We start from the raw sequence: 20,794 nt of genomic DNA, 5'->3' as shown, positions 1-20,794 counted from the left end.
GGTTTGTTTGCAGGTGTAGTTTTTGTATCCTGACCGGTTTGTTTGCAGGTGTAGTTTTTGTATCCTGACCGGTTTGTTTGCAGGTGTAGTTTTTGTATCCTGACCGGTTTGTTTGCAGGTGTAGTTTTTGTATCCTGACCGATTTGTTTGCAGGTGTAGTTGTAGTATCATGGTATCCTCCAGGAGATGCTGATAAAGAAGGAATTGTACCAGATTCATTGATGCCACTTATGTTAAATGTTGCTGCTAAATATCAACTAAAGGTAATGCTGTATAAATAACTTTGATTTGCAGGAACTAAGATGATAAGTGATTTATCCATCCAGGTGTATCTGTATATCGCATTGCATGTTTTTAGCTCACCAGCTAGAGCACAAAGTGTTCAAGGTGAGCTTTTGTGATCGCCCATGTCCGTCATCTGTCGTCGTCAACAATTTGATTGTTAACACTCCAGAGGTCACAGTTTTGGCCCAATCTTAATGGAACTTGGTCAGAATGTTACCCTCAATAAAATCTTGGATGAGATTAATATTGGGTCATCTGGGGTCAAAAACTAGGTCACCAGGTCAAATCAAAGAAAGATTGTTAACACTCTAGAGACCACATTTATGACCCTGTCTTGGTGAAATATGGTCAGAATGTTCATCTTGATGACCTCTAGGCCAGGTTCGAATCTGGGTCATGTTGGGTCAAAAACTAGGTCACCCGGTCAGATCAAAGGAAAAGCTTGTTAACACTCTAGAGGCCACATTTATGACCCTATCTTCGTGAAACTTGGTCAGAATGTTTATCTTGATGAGTTCTAGGCCAAGCCCGAATCTGGGTCATGTTGAATCAAAAACTAGGTCACCTACTTTTTTTCAAACCTTCCATGAATATTTATTAACATGCAAGTTGTACCATTCTCCCACCTCGCTCCTCCACCCAGTCATGCCCACTACTGATCATGCATCCTCTGCCCACTAAGCTCCCCCCTCCCCCCCACACTTTTTTTTTCAGTTTTAATTTTCTATCAATATTTATAATCAACATGTGAAATTTTGTTTCCTCACCTGTCTCCCCCCCCCCACCCCCACCCGCACCACACCCCAAAAAAATAGATATATACATATATATATATTTCCATTCCATTTCCTTTTTTTTTTAAATGTTCAAACATTCAACATGTTAAGTTGTGACTGCACAAACCTTGCCCTCAGCCATGTTCAAGATATCTTACTTGATTGTGTTCTCTTAAGGACATCTGTTCTTTTTAAGTTCAAATGTACATGTTAAACAGCAACACCTAGTGCCAAACCACTCAAAGACAATATTTCGTTCCCGTTAAACTTCAAGCTCACATTTCAATTAACTGCATTTAATTTTAAAAGCTAAGCTTATTACAGTAAGCATATCTTATTCAAAATAAATTCTTTAGTCAGGATCAAAGTCTCATACATTTATTATGTACTCTTTAATTAAACATTTGTTTTCTGTTAAATTGATTTTGACTAATGAAATTATTTGCTAATTAACATCCTTAACTTTTTGCTGGATATATTTTTTTTGCCATTCCTCACCACAAACCCTTTCGGCGGGGGATACCAATTCATCGCATTTGCTGGTTTCAATTAAATCATGTCACATAATTTCAACTTCTCTTGCTGTGCCTGTTGACGACCCTTCAGCTGTGTGTCAGGATGTATTGGAATCCGAGTTAAGCTCTATGATCACTGTTGCTGGAAGATGGTCTATAGCAATATGTAGCGTGCACTGTTTATTGAAACAAACTATGAAAAAAATGTGAACTTACTAAGACTCGAACCTCGAAAAGCAAGTTTTGTTAAGCCAACATCATATCCTTTAGGCCATTCATTTGTTTACATTCATCGAAAACTTATACCACTTTACTATGTATTACATATATGTTCCTACCCTTTTTTGGCGAATCAACTGTCCTGCATAAATTAGTCATGACTCAAAAAATGTGGTCGGCCTATAACTCAGTTACTTTTAATTTATTAATACAGTCGTGCAATGTGCTTGACTGCTTGTATAAATTGCTGATATTTGTGCTATATATGACATTGTATAATTCCTTCATTTTTCACTTGCAGTCAATGGATTTTCTACCTGTTTTTGCTTTTTATTACACCTGCTTACATATTTTGTTTGCTTTTGTATTTTTGAGTTGCAAGGTATGATATCTGCCAATCTGTTGCAAACATGTACCCGCTGATCTTCTTGCTCAACATATACAACCAGTAACACTAACTGTAATACTTTCTTATGACAATTTTTTATTATGCCCCTCTTCGAAGAAGGAGAGGTATATTGTTTTGCAGATGTCGGTCGGTCGGTATGTAGACCAATTCATTTCCGGATGATAACTCAAGAACGCTTGGGCCTAGGATTATGAAAGTTGATAGGAGGTTGGTCATCACTAGCAGATGACCCCTATTGATTTTGAGATCTGTATGTCAAAGGTCAAGGTCACAGTGACCCAGAATAGTTAAACCGTGACCGGATGATAACTCAAGAACGCTTGGGCCTAGGATCATGAAAGTTGCTAGGGAGGTTGGTCATCACCAGCAGATGACCCCTATTGATCTTGAGGTCAGTATGTCAAAGATCAAGGTCACAGTGACCCAGAACTATTAAATGGTTTCCGGATGATAACTCAACATTGCTTGGGCCTAGGATCGTGAAAGTTGATAGGGAGGTTGGTCATCACCAGCAAATGACCCCAATTGATTTTGAGATCAGTAGGTCAAAGGTCAAGGTCACAGTGATCAGGAACAGTAAAACGGTTTCCGGGCGATAGCTCAAGAACGCTTGGGTATAGGATCAGGAAAATTGATAGGAAGATTGGTCATGCCCAGCAAATGGCCCCTATTGATTTTGAGGTCATTAGGTCAAAATTCAAGGTCACATTGGCCAGGAACAGTTAAACAGTTTCTGGACAATGACTTGAGAATGCTTGGGCCAAGGGTCATGAAAGATGGTAGAGAGGTTCATCATGACCAGCAAATGACCCCTATCAATTTTGAGGTCAGTAGGTCAAAGGTCAAGGTTACATTGAACCGGAACATTTAAACCGTTTCAAGACAATTACTTGAGGACGCTTGGGCCTAGGATCATGAAACTTGATAAGGAGGTTTGTCATGACCAGTAGATAACTCCTGTAGATTTTAAGGCCAGTAGGCCAAAGGTCAATGTCACATTGACCCGGAAAAATTTAACCCTTTCTGGACGATACCTTGAGAACGCTTTGGCCTAGGATCAGGAAACTTAATAGGGAGGTTGATCATGACCAGCAGATGATTTTGAGGTCAATAGGTCAAACGTCATGATCACATTGAACCAGAACAGTAAAACTTTTGTTTTGTTTACAGTGAGCATATAATTTCTATTCCTTGTGCAATTACTGAATGCATCAAGGGGGGCATTTCGTGTTCGACGAGCTCTTGTTAAAGCTTTCTGTGATTTATTTCTCCCCCTTCAAGTGACACCTTAGATAGGCAGTTGTCATAAATGTTTAAATATTTTATTCTTTTTTAGCTCACCTGTCACATAGTGACAAGGTGAGCTTTTGTAATCACCCTTCGTCTGTCGTCAGTCCGTCTGTGCGTGCGTGCGTCCATCAACAATTTCTTGTCGGCATGATAGTGGTTTCATTTATAATTTTATTTTAACCAAACTTGCACACAACTTGTATCACCATAAGATCTAAGTTCCTTTCTTGAACTGGCCAGATCCCATGGTTCCAGACTTATGGCCCCTGAAAGGGCCAAAATAAGCTTTTTTGACCTTGCCTGCACAATAGCAGCTTCATTTATGATTTGATTTACCAAATTTGCACACATCTTGTATCACCGTAAGATCTTAGTTCCTTTCTTGAACTGGCCAGATCCCATTATGGGTTCCAGACTTATGGCCCCTGAAAGGGCCAAAATAAGCTATTTTGACCTTGCCTGCACAATAGCAGCTTCATTTATGATTTGATTTACCAAACTTGCACACAACTTGTATCACCATAAGATCTTGGTTCCTTTCTTGAACTTGCGAGATTCCATTATGGGTTTCAGAGTTAATGCCCCTGAAAGGGCCAAAATTAGCTATTTTGACCTTGTCTGCACAATAGCAGCTTCATTTATGACTTGATTTTAACCAAACTTGCACACAACTTGTATCACCACAAGATCTTGGTTCCTTTCTTGAACCAGCCAGATTCCGTTATGGGTTCCAGAGTTATGGCCACTGATAGGGCCAGAATTAGCTATTTTGACCTTGTCTGCACAACAGCAGCTTCATTAATGATTTGATTTTAACCAAACTTACACACAACTTGTATCACCATAAGATCTCGATTCCTTTTCATACGCCCGAAGGGACGTATTATGTTCTCGCCTCGATGTCCGTCTGTCTGTCTGTTGGTTAGCAATTTACCTTCCGCTCTGTAACTCTTGAACCCATTGAAGGATTTCAAAGAAACCTGACACAAATGTTCACCTCATGGAAATGACGTGCAGAGCGCATGTTTCGGATCCTTAACCTTAAGTGCAATGATAACTGGTGAGCGATATAGGGCCATTTTGGCCCTCTTGTTTTAATGTGTAATTGCTATTTTACTTGCATATTCCCTTTCTTAATATTAATCTCCACATTATAATTGCTGCAATTTTCTTTAATTTGCTTTGTTTAAAATATATACTATATGTTATTCTGTAGTCAGAGACGAAGCTTCACTATCAAGAGGACATGTGCATATTGTCTCGTGTTCCGGTCGGATGATTTTTAGCTCATCTAATTTTTTGAAAACAAATGATGAGTTATTGTCTTCACTTGATCGGAGTCGGCATTGCCTGGTTAAGTTTCATGTTTAGGTCAGCTTTTCTCCTAAACTATCAAAGCTATTGCTTTAAAACTTGCAACACTTGTTCACCATCAATAGCTGACTCTGTACAGCAAGAAACATAACTCCTTCCTGCTTTTTGCAATGATTATGGCCCCTTTTGGACTTAGAAAATGTCAGATTTCCTGGTTATAAGTTTTGCGTTTAGGTCAACTTTTCTCTTTAATGGTCAAAGCTATTGCTTTAAAACTTGGAGCAGGTATACGCCATTAAAACCGTAATTCTACATAACTCCTTCCTGCTTTTTGCAAGAATTATATCCCCTTTTGGACTTAGAAAATCAGATTTCTTGGTTTAGTTTTGTGTTTAGGTCAGCTTTTCTCCTAAACTATCGAAGACAAAAAAAAATCAAATGAACATATGCACCTACAAGGCGGTGCTCTTGTTTTTTTTTCAGAGTTATTGCCCTTTGTTTATTCAACAGTAGTATACTGTAGTACAATAATTATTCTTGTCTGGAGTATTTCTCTGCAACCACCAGTTGGATTTTAACTGTACTTTATCGCATGCTTCATTCCCAAGAGGAGATTTGCATATTATCTTCATGTTCCGGTTGGATGATTTTTCACCCAGTTATTGCCCTTTGATTATTTAACAATATTATACTAGTACAATTATTGTCTGGAGTATTATTCAGCAACCACTTGTTGGAATTTAGTGAAACGTCATAGGAAGCTTCACTATCAAGAGGAGATATGCATATTATCTTCATGTTCCAGTCAGATGATTTTATCGAGTTATTGCCCTTTGATTATTCAACAATAGTATATTATAGCAGGGTTTGATACTAACAGGATCCTTGATTTTTCGGAGGACTCTTTCTCTCAATGAGATATTGCCCTTTGATCATTCAACATCAGTGGATAAACTATATGTGCCCAGTCAGTAAATTCCACTTTTTTAGCTCACCTGTCATAGTGACAAGGTGAGCTTTTGTGATCACCCTTCGTCCGTCGTTCGTCGTCTGTGCGTGCGTCCGTGCGTCCATCAACAATTTCTTGTCTGCACAATAGTGGTTTCATTATTGATTTTAACCAAACTTGCACAAAACTTGTATCACCATAAGATCTTGGTTCCTTTCTTGAACTGGACAGATCCCATTATGGGTTCCAGAGTTATGGCCCCTGAAAGGGCCAAAAATAGCTATTTTGACCTTGTCTGCACAATAGCAGCTTCATTTATGATTTAATTTTAACCAAACTTGCACAAAACTTGTATCACCATAAGATCTTGGTTCCTTTCTTGAACTAGCCAGGTCCCTTTATGGGTTTCAGAGTTATGGCCCCTGAAAGGGCCAGGATTAGCTATTTTGACCTTGTCTGCACAATAGCAGCTTCATTTATGATTTGAATTTAATCAAACTTGCACAAAACTTGTGTCACCATAAGATCTCGGTTCCTTTCTTTAACCGGCCAGATTCCATTATGGGTTCCAGAGTTATGGCCCCTGAAAGGGCCAAAAATAGCTATTTTGACCTTGTCTGCACAATAGCAGCTTCATTTATGATTTGATTTTAACCAAACTTGCACAAAACTTGTATCACCATAAGATCTTGGTTCCTTTCTTGAACTAGCCAGGTCCCTTTATGGGTTTCAGAGTTATGGCCCCTGAAAGGGCCAGGATTAGCTATTTTGACCTTGTCTGCACAATAGCAGCTTCATTTATGATTTTATTTTAACCAAACTTGCAAAAAACTTGTATCACCATAAGATCTTGGTTCCTTTCTTGAACTTGCGAGATTCCATTATGGGTTTCAGAGTTATGGCCCCTGGAAGGGCCAGAATTAGCTATTTTGACCTTGTCTGCACAATAGCAGCTTCATTTATGATTTGAATTTAATCAAACTTGCACAAAACTTGTGTCACCATAAGATCTCGGTTCCTTTCTTTAACCGGCCAGATCCCATACTGGGGTCCAGAGTTATGGCCCCTGAATGGGCCAAAATTAGCTATTTTGACCTTGTCTGTACAATAGCAGCTTCATTTATGATTTGATTTTAACCAAACTTGCACACAACTTGTATCACCAAAGATCTTGCTTCCTTTCTTGAACTGGCCAGATTCCATCTTCGGTTCAAGAGTTATGGCCCCTTAAAGGTCCAAAATCGGCTATTTTGGCTTTTGCAGCCATATAGAGACTTCATTTGTGATTTTATTTGATACAAACTTTCAAAATTTCTTCAACAACAATAAATCTTGGATTCCATGACAAATCAGATCCAGGCGTAGCTTCCAGAGTTATTTTATATCTGATTACCTCCCCTGATTGTAATCAAAATGGATTTATATTAGTAAGTACTTATAGGACTTATTTGAAATTTCATTATTATGCCCCCCTTCGAAGAAGGAGGGGTATATTGTTTTGCAGATGTCGGTCGGGCGGTCGGGCGGTCAGAATGTAGACCAATCCGTTTCCGGATGATAACTCAAGAACGCTTGGGCCTAGGATCTTGAAAGTTGATAGGGAGGTTGGTCATCACCAGCTGATGACTCCTATTGATTTTGAGGTCTGTATGTCAAAGGTCAAGGTCACAGTGACCCTGAATAGTGAAATGGTTTCCGGATGATAACTCAAATACACTTGGGCCTAGGATCTTGAAAGTTGATAGGGAGGTTTGTAGTGACCAGTAGATGACCCCTATTGATTTTGAGGTCAGTATGTCAAAGGTCAAGGTCACAGTGACCAGGAACAGTAAAATGGTTTCCAGGCAATATCTCTAGAACGCTTGGGCCTGGTGTCAGGAAAATTGATAGTTAGGTTGGCCATTGTAATGAGATCATGTTTCATGAACTCTCAAAGAACCCAGTAAAATTCCATTACATGTGCATGCCTACAAGATCTTGACCATTTCCCGCCAGCATCAGTCTTCTGAATAAATGTTGAACAGTACACTTGTATTTGTTTCTTTCAACCACATCTGTGGATCAGGGACTCACACATACTATTCCATATGAATATAAAATGATAGAACCCTATTAGAGAACATTACATGGTATCAGAAGTGTTTTATTGGATTATTGTGACAGTATGGAATATTAATAAAAAATTGGATTACATAGTTTATAAACAATGGAAGGAATACCAACGCCAACTATTGACTGGAACTCATCTAATCTTGTTAATGAATGGGAAAAATTTGAAGAGCATGTGAAGCTAATTTTTCAAGGACCCCTGAGTGAAAAAACTGAAGAACAAAAGGTAAATTATCTGCTTCTATGGGTCGGTGCACGCGGAAGAGAAATCAAACAGACATGGGTTATCAGCAACGCTGAAGCCAAAAAACTGAACACGTTTTACAAAAGGTTCAAAAGTTACGTGCAACCGAAGCTGAACCCGATTTTTGCCAGGTATAAGTTTTTCAATGAAGTCCAGGGATCGGACTCATTCGACGCATTTCTAACCCGTCTACGAATAAGTGCAAGAGAGTGCCAATTCCACAACAACGATGAAATGATTCGGGACAGAATCGTTTTTGGCACGAACAGCGCCAAGGCAAGAGAGAAATTGATAAACGAAGGAGAGAAATTAACATTAGACAAAACTATTTCAATTATGCAAAACCTTGAATATTGCCAGGAACAACTGAAGGCAATTAACGCAAACAACATCGACGCAGTGAAGAAAAGACCCTCAAAACCAGACACGCAACCGTCACAACGCAGACGACAACAACAACCAAGGCGAAAACCACCGACGACGGCGAACTCCAAGTGTAGCTACTGCGGATACAATAAACACCAAAGACATGAACAATGTCCAGCTCGAAACGCTACTTGTAATAAATGTGGATTTAAAGATCACTTCGCACGCGTATGTAGAAACAAGTCAGTGCATGAATTGGATTTAAACGGATTAAATATGAGTGATAATAGTGATCAGGATACCTTCTTTGTTGACATGGTAAATACTTGTACATCTTCGAAAAATTTGTCTCCTCCAGAGCAAGCCTTTGTAGTTTTGTCCGTAGGCCCCTCCCAGACCCCACTGAAATTTAAAATAGACACAGGTAGCTCAGCTGATGTAATCCCAGTCAGCCATTTTGAAAAACTTAAAATCAGTTACCCCTTAGAACCCCCTGATAATGGTTTAACCTCGTATACAGGTAACTCATTGCCAATTCGTGGCATGATTAGGTTAAATCTAGGTCACAACGGAGTCAGCTGTTTATCAGCTGTTTACATTGTAGAGAGCAACTCTGTTCCCCTGCTGAGTTTAAACACATGTCTTACACTAGGTCTGGTCAAGTTAACGTACTCTATCGATACTTGTGAACCCTTAGACAAGAGCAAAATGATGACTCTATATGGCGACCTATTTAAAGGGGTGGGGACCATGCCCGGGGAAGCTAGTTTGCATATTAGACCGGACGCCACACCGGTTATCAACCCCCCTAGAAGAGTTCCTGAAGCCCTGAGAGAGAAATTAAAGCAAGAGCTAAATCGCATGGAAAAAGAGGGAATCGTAGAAAAGGTCACCGTCCCAACAGATTTTGTGAACTCCCTGGTAATAGTTGAGAAAAAATCAGGACAGTTGAGGGTATGTATTGACAGTAAGAATCTTAATGACGCAATAAAACGTCCACATTACCCATGAGAACGATTGACGATGTGACGTCACGACTTACCGGCGCAAAGTATTTCAGTATACTTGATGTTACACATGCCTACTGGTCCGTAAAGCTCGACGAGAAATCGTCTTTTCTCACGACATTTAGTACAGTGTTCGGGCGATACCGATGGCTGAGACTGCCCTACGGTATATCTGCATCAAGTGACATATTCATGCAGAAAATCGACGAAGTATTTGAAGGACTTGACGGACTGACGGCAATTGTAGATGACATACTTGTGTATGGTAGATCAAGAGAGGAACATGACTTGAACTTAAAGAACGCTCTTGAGAGAGCAAGGTCAAAAGGTGTCAAGTTCAATCCTGACAAGTGCGTGATAGGGGTTACAGAAGTACCGTTCTTTGGTCACTTGATCACGTCAACCGGATTAAAGCCTGACCCCTCAAAAATCGAGGCTATTGCAAACCTCGAAGTCCGAAGACACGACGAGAATTAGAAAATATTCTTGGTATGGCAAATTACATGCAGAAATTTGCACCAAACTTGGCAGAGGTAACTAGCCCAATGAGAGCATTGTTAAAAAAAGATGTTGAGTTTTTATGGGACGTACCGCAGACTCAGTCATTTGACAAAATGAAAGACATCATTACGCACAGTCCTGTTCTGGCGTATTTTGACCCTAAACAGCCGGTGATACTCGAATGTGACAGTTCCTTATATGGGTGTGGCGCCGCCCTCTTCCAAAATGGCCGCCCTGTAGCATTTGCAAGTAAAACCCTGACGGAAACCGAGTCCCGATACGCCAATATCGAAAGAGAGATGAACGCGATTGTATTTTCATGCTCTCGATTTCACCAGTATATTTATGGTAGAAAGGTCACCGTTCATAGCGACAACAAACCTCTATGTGCGATAATGCAAAAACATCTATGTGCATGTCCGCCAAGACTACAAAGAATGAGACTGGCACTAAGCAAATACGACTTAGACGTGCAATTTGTACGGGTAAAGAAATTCCCACTAGCGACCTTCTGTCTAGACAGCCTCTGAAGCTGACATTTGAAAACAATGACCTTGACATTCATGTTCACACAGTTCTTAAAGGTCTGCACATCTCTGACCGCCGTCTAGAGTCGTTAAGGCTCGACACAAAAAACGATGTTAACATGCAGCTCCTAAAACAAACAATAATTGACGGTTGGCCAATTTCCCGCGCAGACTGTAAAGCTGAAATAGTGGAATTTTTTAATCACAGGGACGAACTTTCCGTTGCAGACGACCTAATATTCAGAGGTCAGACGATAGTTATTCCCGCCACTGCTAGGAAACATCTGATAGAGGCAGTTCACCAAGGTCACTTTGGGGTGGAAAAAAACCACTCTAAGAGCAAGAGAACTCATGTTCTGGCCAGGCATGGCCAAACAAATTTCTGACTATGTTTCTCAGTGTTCTGTGTGTCAGAAACACAGATACTCAAATGCGAAAGAACCCTTGAACAACATGAAATTCCAGACAGACCATGGCAAAACATTGCCGCTGACTTGTTCACTCTTGATGACAAAGACTATTTAATAACGACGGATTATTACTCCCGCTTTTTTGAAATAGATCTTTTAACCAATAAGCAAAGTTTGACGGTCATCAGAAACTCAAAGTACATATGGCTAGATACGGGATTTGCCAGAAATTGGTTACAGACAATGGTCCAGAATGGTCATCAAAATTATTTGCAGATTTCGCAAATGATTGGGGTTTTACGCATGTCACATCCAGCCCCCTCCATCCGATCTCAAACGGCTTAATTGAGAAAACCGTCTCAATTGCGAAGCGCTTACTTCGTAAGGCTAAAGAAAGCAACAGAGATCCATATTTAGCTATTCTCGAATACAGGAATACACCCCTTGAATGTGGTTCTCCCCAAATCAGCTCCTAATGGGTAGAAGAACAAAATCTATTCTACCCATAACCAACGCACAGCTCCAGCCTAGAACCATCGAACCAAAACTGATCAAAACAAAAATGCAGAAAATCAAAGAAAAGCAAAAGTCAAATTATGACAAGACAGCTAGAAAGCTGCCTCCCCTACGGTTAAACGAATACGTCAGAATTCAGATAAACAAAATGTGGGAACCAGCCAAGGTCATAGAGACACACAATGATAGGTCGTACACAGTCCAGACCGAATCAGGTGGTATTTACCGCCGAAACAGAGTTATGATAAACAAAACCAAGGAAATATTTCCAGAAATACGGGATACCACGCCTAAACTTTTAGCGGAATATTCCCAGAATTCTCCCGTTTCGCGCCCCAATGCCAGGAATGACCACACATTGACCCCGCATTTACCTGATATGCCCTGCTCTAACCCTCCTTGTCCTAAAACACGCTCTGGTTATGGTAGACAAGTGATTAAGAACAGACGTTATTACAACGAGATTAAGTGTTAGCATTCTATCAATGAAACACTCGTGGGAAAGATGTCTAGACATGTTATAAATAAAATCTGATCAAAACGGACACTGGAGAACATTGATTTAGATGGTTAAACATGATATAATAGAAGCTGATTAACTGACACCGGAGAACATTTGATTAATTTATAAATGAGCAACACTTCCGAAATAATAAATGCATAGAGAGAACATTTGAATTAGCCATGAGCAACAGTTTTCAATAATAAACGCATTTATATATTTATATCTTTATTTCTGTAACATGTTTATGTTAATAATATTGTTAGATCTTAATTAATGAATATTACTTGATTTAGAAATTAAGATTCTAAATATCTCTAAGAGAGGGAAATGTAATGAGATCATGTTTCATGAACTCTCAAAGAACCCAGTAAAATTCCATTACATGTGCATGCCTACAAGATCTTGACCATTTCCCGCCAGCATCAGTCTTCTGAATAAATGTTGAACAGTACACTTGTATTTGTTTCTTTCAACCACATCTGTGGATCAGGGACTCACACATACTATTCCATATGAATATAAAATGATAGAACCCTATTAGAGAACATTACAGCCATGACCAGGAGATGACCCCTATAGATTTTGAGTTCATTAGGTCAAAGGTCAAGGTCACAATGTCCAGGAACAGTTAAAATGGTTTCTGATCTTCTTGTCCAAAACCATAGGGCCTAGAGCTTTGATATTTGGTATGTAGCAAAATCTAGTGGTCCTCTACCAAGAATGTTCAGATTATTTCGGTGGGGTCAAATATGGCCCCACCCCGGGTGTCACATGGTTTATATAGACTTATACAGGAAAAAACTTTGAAAAACCTCTTGTCCAAAACCACAGGGCCTAGGGCTTTGATATTTTGTATATGACATCATCTAGTGGTCCTCTACTAAGATTGTTCAAATTATTCCCCTAGGATCAAATATGGCTCCGCCCTGGGGTCACATGGTTTACATAGACATATAGGGAAAAACTTTGAAAATCTTCTTGTCCAAACCACAAAGACTATGGCTTTGATATTTTGTAATGTAGCATCATTAAGTGGTTCTCTACCAAGTTTGTTCAAATTATCCCTCCAGGGTCAAATATGGCCCCACCCCAGGGGTCATATGGTTCATATAGACTTATATAGGGAAAAACTTAGAACCTTCATGTCCATAACTTACATAATTCAAATTTGGACCACATGTATAGTTTTGAGTGGCAAGATGAACCTTGACATGAGTTGACCTTGATCTTGACCTAGTGACCTACTTTCACATTTCTGTAGCTATAGCCTTCAAATTTGGACCACATGTGTAGGTTGTGTACTGAAAAAAACTTTGACCTTGTTATTGACCTAGTGACCTGCTTTCAAATTTTTGAAGGTACAGGCTTCAAATTTGGACCACATGCATAGTTTTTTGTTCCAAAATAAAATTTGACCTTGATTTTTACCTAGTGACCTACATTCACATTTCTCAAGCTACAGCCTTCAAATTTGAACCACAAGCATAGTTTTGTGTACTGAAATGAACTTTGATGTTGAGATTGACCTAGTGACCTACTTTCACATTTCTGAAGGTGCAGGCTTCAAATTTGGACCACTTGCATAGTTTTGTGTTCCGAAATAAAACTTGACCTTGATTTTGACCTAGTGACCTACTTTCACATTTCTCAAGCTACAGCCTTCAAATTTGAACCACATGCATAGTTTTGTGTACCGAAATGAACTTTGATCTTGAGATTGACATCGTGACCTACTTTCACATTTCTGAAGCTACAGGCTTCAAATTTGGACCGCATGCATATTTTTGTGTTCTGAATTGAAATTTGACATTGATTTTTACCTATTACCTACTTTCACATTTCTCAAGCTACAGCCTTCAGATTTGAAGCACATGCATAGTTCTGTCTACCGAAATGAACTTTGACCTTGAAATTGATCTAGTGACCTGCTTTCAAATTTGGACCACATACACATTGTTTTGTACCGAAATGAAATTTGACATTGATTTTGACCTTGAGCAAGTCTTGAAATTTGGAACATTCAAAAGTGGCTCAGTAGATGGCGCCAAGATCACTCTGTAATCTCTTGTTAGGTTAATAGGTTAAAGGTCAAGGTCAGATTAAAGCAGAATGGTAGAACTTTTGTTTACAGTGAGCATATAATTTCTGTTCCTTGTGCAATTACTGAATGCATCAAGGGGGGGCATTTCGTGTTCGACGAGCTCTTGTTGTTATTAGTTGGACTGAGACAATAAGGGTAGATAACTATGGACTGATTTTATGTCAAATTACCTCCCTTTATTTCAAATTAAAATGGGTATATCTCCGTAACTAATGAAGATACTGATCTGAAATTTCATTTATGCCAACATATTTATTTGGCAGATCCTTCTTTTGTCCACTTACAATATATTTTTTTTTAATTACTTCCCTTTTACGTTACTATAAATAGCTTGTTTTTAGTAATTTTTTTATTATTGGCCATAGGGAAAAACCGAGACCACTTTTCTGTGGTACAACATGGATGGTACCTCCAATTTTTAGGTGTTTTTTGACATAATCTATATCTTGTAAGAATTTTTTTCTTCGTTTTGGTTAAATTTCTTCCCTTTTTTGTTCCTGTCCTTTGGATTAGATATTTTTTCTGAGGATCTTCTTGTCCTCAAGTGCAATGATAACAGGTGAGCGATATAGGGCCATCATGGCCCTCTTGTTTCTTTTAATACTCACACAATTATTGACCTGAACTTTGTTCAAAGTTACAGGGGTTCCACTAGACCTGAAAACCCAAGAGTCCTAGGACCCTTGGGTCCATATTTTGAAGAGTCCTTTTCCAAAACACAGGAGTTTTGTCCAAAGATGTCGATATTATATGGACTGAATTTTCTTTAGTAATAAACAGCTGGTAATACAATAATATTAACCAAAAGTTGTTGTATTCAGGCCCTTCCCCAGAAATTTTTTAAGGCGCTGGGGTAAAGTTTGCGTGGCGGGATAAGGGGTGGGTGCGGGAGGGGTTTCCCCTCCCGTGTTCGATTTTTTTTAAAAAATCGAACCCAAATGGTGCTTTTTTAAGTATACCATATGCAAAAAAACACAACAACATGTATTTCATTACTTCTACATTTTTACATAATCATATAACCATCAATATATCATATACACTAAACAGATGTCCACTTCTTTTATATGTATTTTCAAACAACACATATGTCCTTCCACTTCTTTTGTACTAACACTAACAACACATAGGCATTTTTGTTTTCATATGTCTTTGGCTCTGTGCCATTCCTTTACTGCACCACTGAAATTAAAGTCATTCAATTTTTGTCCCCGCATGGACACCACGAGTAAGGCATTAAGCACTTTCATGCTCACCGGTGAATGGTGGGTGGTCTTTACACATTCAACTGCTGAAACCTCTCTCACAATCTGAAAGTACAAAAAAAAAGTATTTGTTATTTTCCCAGAGCAAGGATAACCAAGAATGGATTTATATTGTAAAAGTTCCTAAGATTTGACATTTATCTTGTGTTCTTCTGCACAATGAATTGCAACAGTATTTCTGTTAAATATTTGTGAATGTTAACAACACCATTGCAGCTTTTTTACACACAGAAGCAGGTTCTGTATTTCAAGTTTAACTACTGTATTTTACTGCAAGCAGCAAGTTTCAGAAAGAACATGTATACACACCAGCTGTGGAGGTTGGTAGAAGCAGTCCCATTGTAGCGACTTTGCTCAGGTTTGGGTGAGACTCGGACAGATTACCAACAATCCACTCCATGGTGCGCAAAGTGTTCATCTGTGGTAAGGGTGGCTTTCGCCTGTGCCCATTCAATAACCGCCCGGTCTTCTTCAAGGGAGAAGAGTGATGAAAGAGCCTGAAATGAAACATAAGTTACAATGACATGTTTCAATGACTTGACAAAATGAATCATAACTTTTTTGTAGTTGATAAGTTTCTTGTTTTTTTTTCTTCTAAAATTCTTTGGACCATACATGATGCTGTAAATATAGTCAGTAAATAATTTAATCAATGTTTATTTAGCATAAAAATATTGACTAGAAGAGAATTCATTCATCCCTTTTATCGACTAGCCCGGTTCTTTACGTGAGAAAGTAGGCAGTTGCTTATTTGGAACTGGTCTTTCCCAGGAACGATGGTTTGGTAACCTGCTCTAAATTTTGTTATTCCACTGAAACTTGTATCATTTGGTCTCTGCATGTTTACTTTGAGAGATACAAAAGCAAAGTGAAACAAAAAATATCATAGTAGATAAATTTAATATTTAGAAATTAATAGCATCTTAAAAAATTGTAATTAAACATCCTCGAAAAAGTTTGCTTCAGTTCATCCGGAACAATGATTTCAAACTTCAGTCAAAGAATCACTGGTCATTTTAATACAGTTGCCTTTCTCTGCTAATTATTACTCGATAACAATTAACTTACCCATGCATTCCGTCACCAACTGTTATCCCATTTCGTTGCAGAGACTAATTATAATCTTTAACTAATTATAATCCAATCACACCTGCTCCAATTAACCGCAAACTTGTGAAAACACAGACTTTCATCAACACGTGTCGTCTTTAAACCCTTATCAGTACACAGTAAACAGCAGCTAGCTACACTGTGTATTCATAAACTTCCCCGATCGATATTTACCTGAGGTATCTCACAGGGATGAAATCGCTTACTGATTTAAGACGCTGCGCTAATAATTGAGGCACCGCGCGGGATAATTAAGCGCTGCGGGAAGCTGTATTTCGTGTTTTAAGCGCCGCGGTAGCGCGGCGCCTTATGCGGCTGGGGAAGGGCCTGGTATTAATATTTCATCATGCTATTATAGCTAAGGGCTTATTCAGATTTAAGTAATAAACTATTTCAAGAATGATGAGTGGGGTTTGATGCCTTTGCATGCTATATATTATCAAATATGCTTCAAAATATTAGCTGCTTTTGCAACAGTTGTCATATTTTTCTTAAATGCAGACTTCTTATTGACTAATTATTACGATGCACTAGAAAATTTTGTTAGAAAGGACAGATATGTCCGAAAATCACGGTTGCAAAAGCAGGTGTCAAATATGGAAAACGAAAGTTAAACTCTGACTTCCATACCTTACTGCTTACGTCACGCTTATCATTATTAGTGTATGTTGCTGTCGGTGAATACACGGTTAATTGTGGGCACAGTTTAATTGTACGAATTGAATGATAAGAGAAAGGATTATTAAATGAAAATGCCCAGTTTGTTCAGACTGAATTAAATATTTTTAATAAATGTTTCATAGAGCATAGGCTAGGTGACTCAAGTTCAAGGTTCTCGTCAGTGAGCAATAAAGGCCCAATTGTGCCTCCGGTTGTTTTAAAGGCAAATGTGGACCATTTTTGTCCAGTTTACAAAGAACCCAGATAAAAAATCTTTAACATAATCAATGAAAACAATAAAATGTATATACTGGTGATTGTGGCTTTTAAGATGGCATCTGTGAAATGTCACATGACTGTGAAGACTTGCTTGTTTATATCTAAATTATCTTAATAACATAACAACTGCTATTGTTTTTATCAGGGGTAGTTGTGGTGTCTTGGTACCCACCTGGTGATGCTGATAATGAGGGAAGGGAACCAGACTCTGTTATGCCACTTATTCTTGAGGGAGCTGCAAAATATGATTTAAAGGTATGATAGCTGCATAGTTGGCATGCCTGTTTAATGCCACATGCCACTTGCACTGTCAGGAGCCTCAAAATATGGTTCAAGTGCCTTGTTTTACAATCCATAAGTTACCAAATAACAAAGTAATTCATTGATAGATCTTCATGAAAGTTAATACAAATATAGATCACTATTGGGCAGTGGTGAATGCGCATCTTTTGTCAGGATCTTTTCAGTAACTACAGAGTTATTGCCCTGCTGCTGAAAGTAATGGCGTATCATAACTCAATGAAAGTTAGTGTCCAACATGTGAATATACAACACTCTACTACTGTCTAAACATTTTAAGTTGAAAATGATAATTCCTGATATATACTTGTATGACCATAAGAGTTTTTTTTTTATGACCCCGAAGGGCATATTAAAATCGCACTGTCCGTGCGTGTGTGCATCGGGTAAATTCTTGTCCAGGCTGTAACTCTTCCATCCATAAAGGGATTTTGAAATAACTTGGCTTAAATGTTCACCATAATGAGACGACTTGTCATGCGCAAGACCCAGACCCAGACCCCTAGCTCCAAGGTCAAGGTTACACTTATAAGTCAAATGTTAACATGGTCTGTTTCTTGTCTGGTCCATAACTCTGCCATTTATCAAGGGATTTGAAAATAATTTGACACAAATGTTAACCATATTGAGAAGATGTGTCAAGCTTATAACCGAGGCCTCTTAGGTCAAGGTCAAGGTCACAAAATGATATGTGATTTTTTTGCGCATACAACTGTAGCATTCTTGGGCCTACTTTGGGGGCATTTGTCACCAATAGTGACAAAGTATTTCATTAGCTCTACTGGTCAAAAGTAGGATTACTGATTTGGAGGACAGAGTTCAAATCTAAAGGCAGGAAAAGTTTTTAGTTCAAATGAACTTTGTTCAGGGTGAGCTGTTAGAATAGGTGGATGGTCTTGACTTGATACTTTACATATTGATAGAGGTCAGTGAGCAGGAGTGCATTGACAAGAAACCATAACTCTAGATGTTACCATTTTTGAATTATTTCCCTTCTATATGCCCGTTTTGAAAAAAGGGTTGTATTATGTTATGGTGCGTGCTTCTGCCCATCCTTCCATTAAAGGTATTGACTTTAAACTTTGTATATAAGTAGGTGGTGATGAGCATGGGCAGAGTGCTTGTAACAGTCCTATAGGTCAAAGGTCAAGGTCACATATTAAGCTCAAAGGCCAAAACTGTCCATCATATTTTGTGTATGGAGCATACCTTACTAACCATTCAAGGTATTGACTTCAAACTTGGCATTAAGTAGGTGGCAATTAGACGATTTGCAGAGCACATGAAGTGGGTCTGTAGGTCAAAGATCAGGGTCACAAATTGAGCTCAAAGGTCAAATCTGTCTGTTATATTTTGTGTCGGGAGCATACCTTATTAACCATTTAAGTTATTGACTTCAAACTTGACGTGTTGGTATGATGATGTGCAGAGTACATTATCCAGGTCTGTAGGTTTAAGGTCAAAGGTCGGGGTCACAGAATATCTAAGAAAATACTTGTTTAAACTCAAGAGACCACATTTTTGGTCCAGTCTTGATGAAAATTGGCCAGAATAATTGTTTCCATGAAATCATTAGGTCAAACATGTTTACACTGTTATGGTGTGTTTCTTAGGTGAGCGACCTAGGGCCATCTTGGCCCTCTTGTTTTCATTTAGTTTCTTTTCCCTTAGTATCCTGTCACTGCCACTGCACACACACCCTGCATCCCTGCCAAACCTAGCCCTCTTCCAGCCCCTCCCCCCACAACCCCCACCCCCCAAAAAAATATATTATTTGCTTTTTATGCACACACACACATTTTATGGATGCTATATAGAGGATGGCATCCTTCTCCTATTGACACAATTCTAGTTCTTTATATTTTGCTTCAGTCATCCTCTGATATAACCCTTTGAGCATATATTGCCCAACTTAGTGGAGCTGTTGTTTTGTTTGGTCACAACTTGAATGCTGTTGAGGTTAACTTCCCAAACTCTAGGACTGCAGACATACTAGGTGACATTATACATTACACAATTAAAAAGATGTCATTTTTATCAGTGAAACAGATAACGTATATAACACGGCTGTATGTAACATATAACACGTATATATCACGTCTGTTTTTTGGGGGGTTTTACGGCGCACCAACACAGTATAGGTTATATGACGCCAAACAGGACTACAAATTTTGGTTTCACATCTCATTTACTTCGTAATAAAAACATGAGGTATGGAATCAAAATCTGCATACCTGCTGGAATCACAGAGTTACAGCAAAACCAAGTGTTAAGACTCTATTAGTCGCCTCTTACGATCATGCAAGGGTAAGACAGTGGTTCCAATTCTTTTCATACACAGATCATCCCAGAACCACATGGGGCCTATCACGTCTGTGTCTGTATATATATGTAACATATAACACGTATATAACTTGGCTTTATTATGTTCACAGTGGCATATTAACATTAATTATTCTGCAGATAATTCACTATGTTATTTTAAAAACACAGAATGGAATGATCTGATAATGAAATATGGCCTTGTACAATTGATAGATAGTCCAAGAATAACAAAAATTCTTCTTCTAGTTTATTCAACTAGCACAGAAAATATTACTGAAATTAAAGTTCCGTTTTACAGTATAAGCAACCATTTTTATCCCCCCCCCCACCTTTCAAAGAAGGAGGGGTATACTGTTTTGTAGATGTCGGTCTGTCAGTCAGTATGTAGACCCGTTGATTTCCAGATGATAACTAAAGAACCCTTGGGTCTAGGATCATGAAAGTTAATAGGGAGGTTGGTCATGACCAGCAGATGACCCCTATTTGATTTTGAGGTTAGTAGGTCAAAGGTCAAGGTCACGGTGACCCGAAACAGTTAAACGGTTTGCAGATGATAACTCAAGAACTCTTGGGCCTAGGATCATGAAAGTTGATAGGGAGGTTGGTCATGACCAGCAAATGACCCCTATTGATTTTGAGATCAGTAGGTCAAAGGTCAAGGTCACCCCCAATTTTTCCAGGTTTTTCAAATTTCACTTTTGTTTTGACAGTGTGTGTAGAAAATGGCTGATATAATGAAAAGGAGTTCGGTGACCTACCGTTTTTTTGCTTTTATATGAAATAGATACTAAAGATCTTCAAACATGCAAAGT

The 20,794-nt window shown here is 38.7% G+C and overlaps 1 protein-coding gene and 1 long non-coding RNA gene across 2 annotated transcripts in view; one reads left to right on the top strand and one right to left on the bottom strand.

Annotated features, from left to right (window-relative positions):
• LOC123551400 (glycoprotein endo-alpha-1,2-mannosidase-like) overlaps positions 1 to 20,794 on the top strand; it is a 47,348-nt gene that overhangs the window by 9,173 nt on the left and 17,381 nt on the right. The window contains exon 3 of the mRNA XM_045340313.2: positions 17,503 to 17,612. Coding sequence (XP_045196248.2) covers positions 17,503 to 17,612 — 110 coding nt within the window. The remainder of the gene's footprint in view (positions 1 to 17,502; positions 17,613 to 20,794) is intronic.
• LOC123561382 (uncharacterized) lies at positions 14,876 to 16,542 on the bottom strand. Its single transcript, XR_008370544.1, has 3 exons — positions 16,377 to 16,542; positions 15,618 to 15,805; positions 14,876 to 15,353 (listed from the first exon to the last, which is right to left on the bottom strand). It is a non-coding gene; the product is annotated as an uncharacterized LOC123561382 (long non-coding RNA).

This window comes from Mercenaria mercenaria, chromosome 4 (genome assembly GCF_021730395.1).
Source record: "Mercenaria mercenaria strain notata chromosome 4, MADL_Memer_1, whole genome shotgun sequence".
Lineage (NCBI taxonomy): Eukaryota > Metazoa > Mollusca > Bivalvia > Venerida > Veneridae > Mercenaria > Mercenaria mercenaria.
The sequence above is the reverse complement of the archived record's forward strand: the minus strand, read 5'-3'. Positions and strand labels throughout refer to the sequence as shown.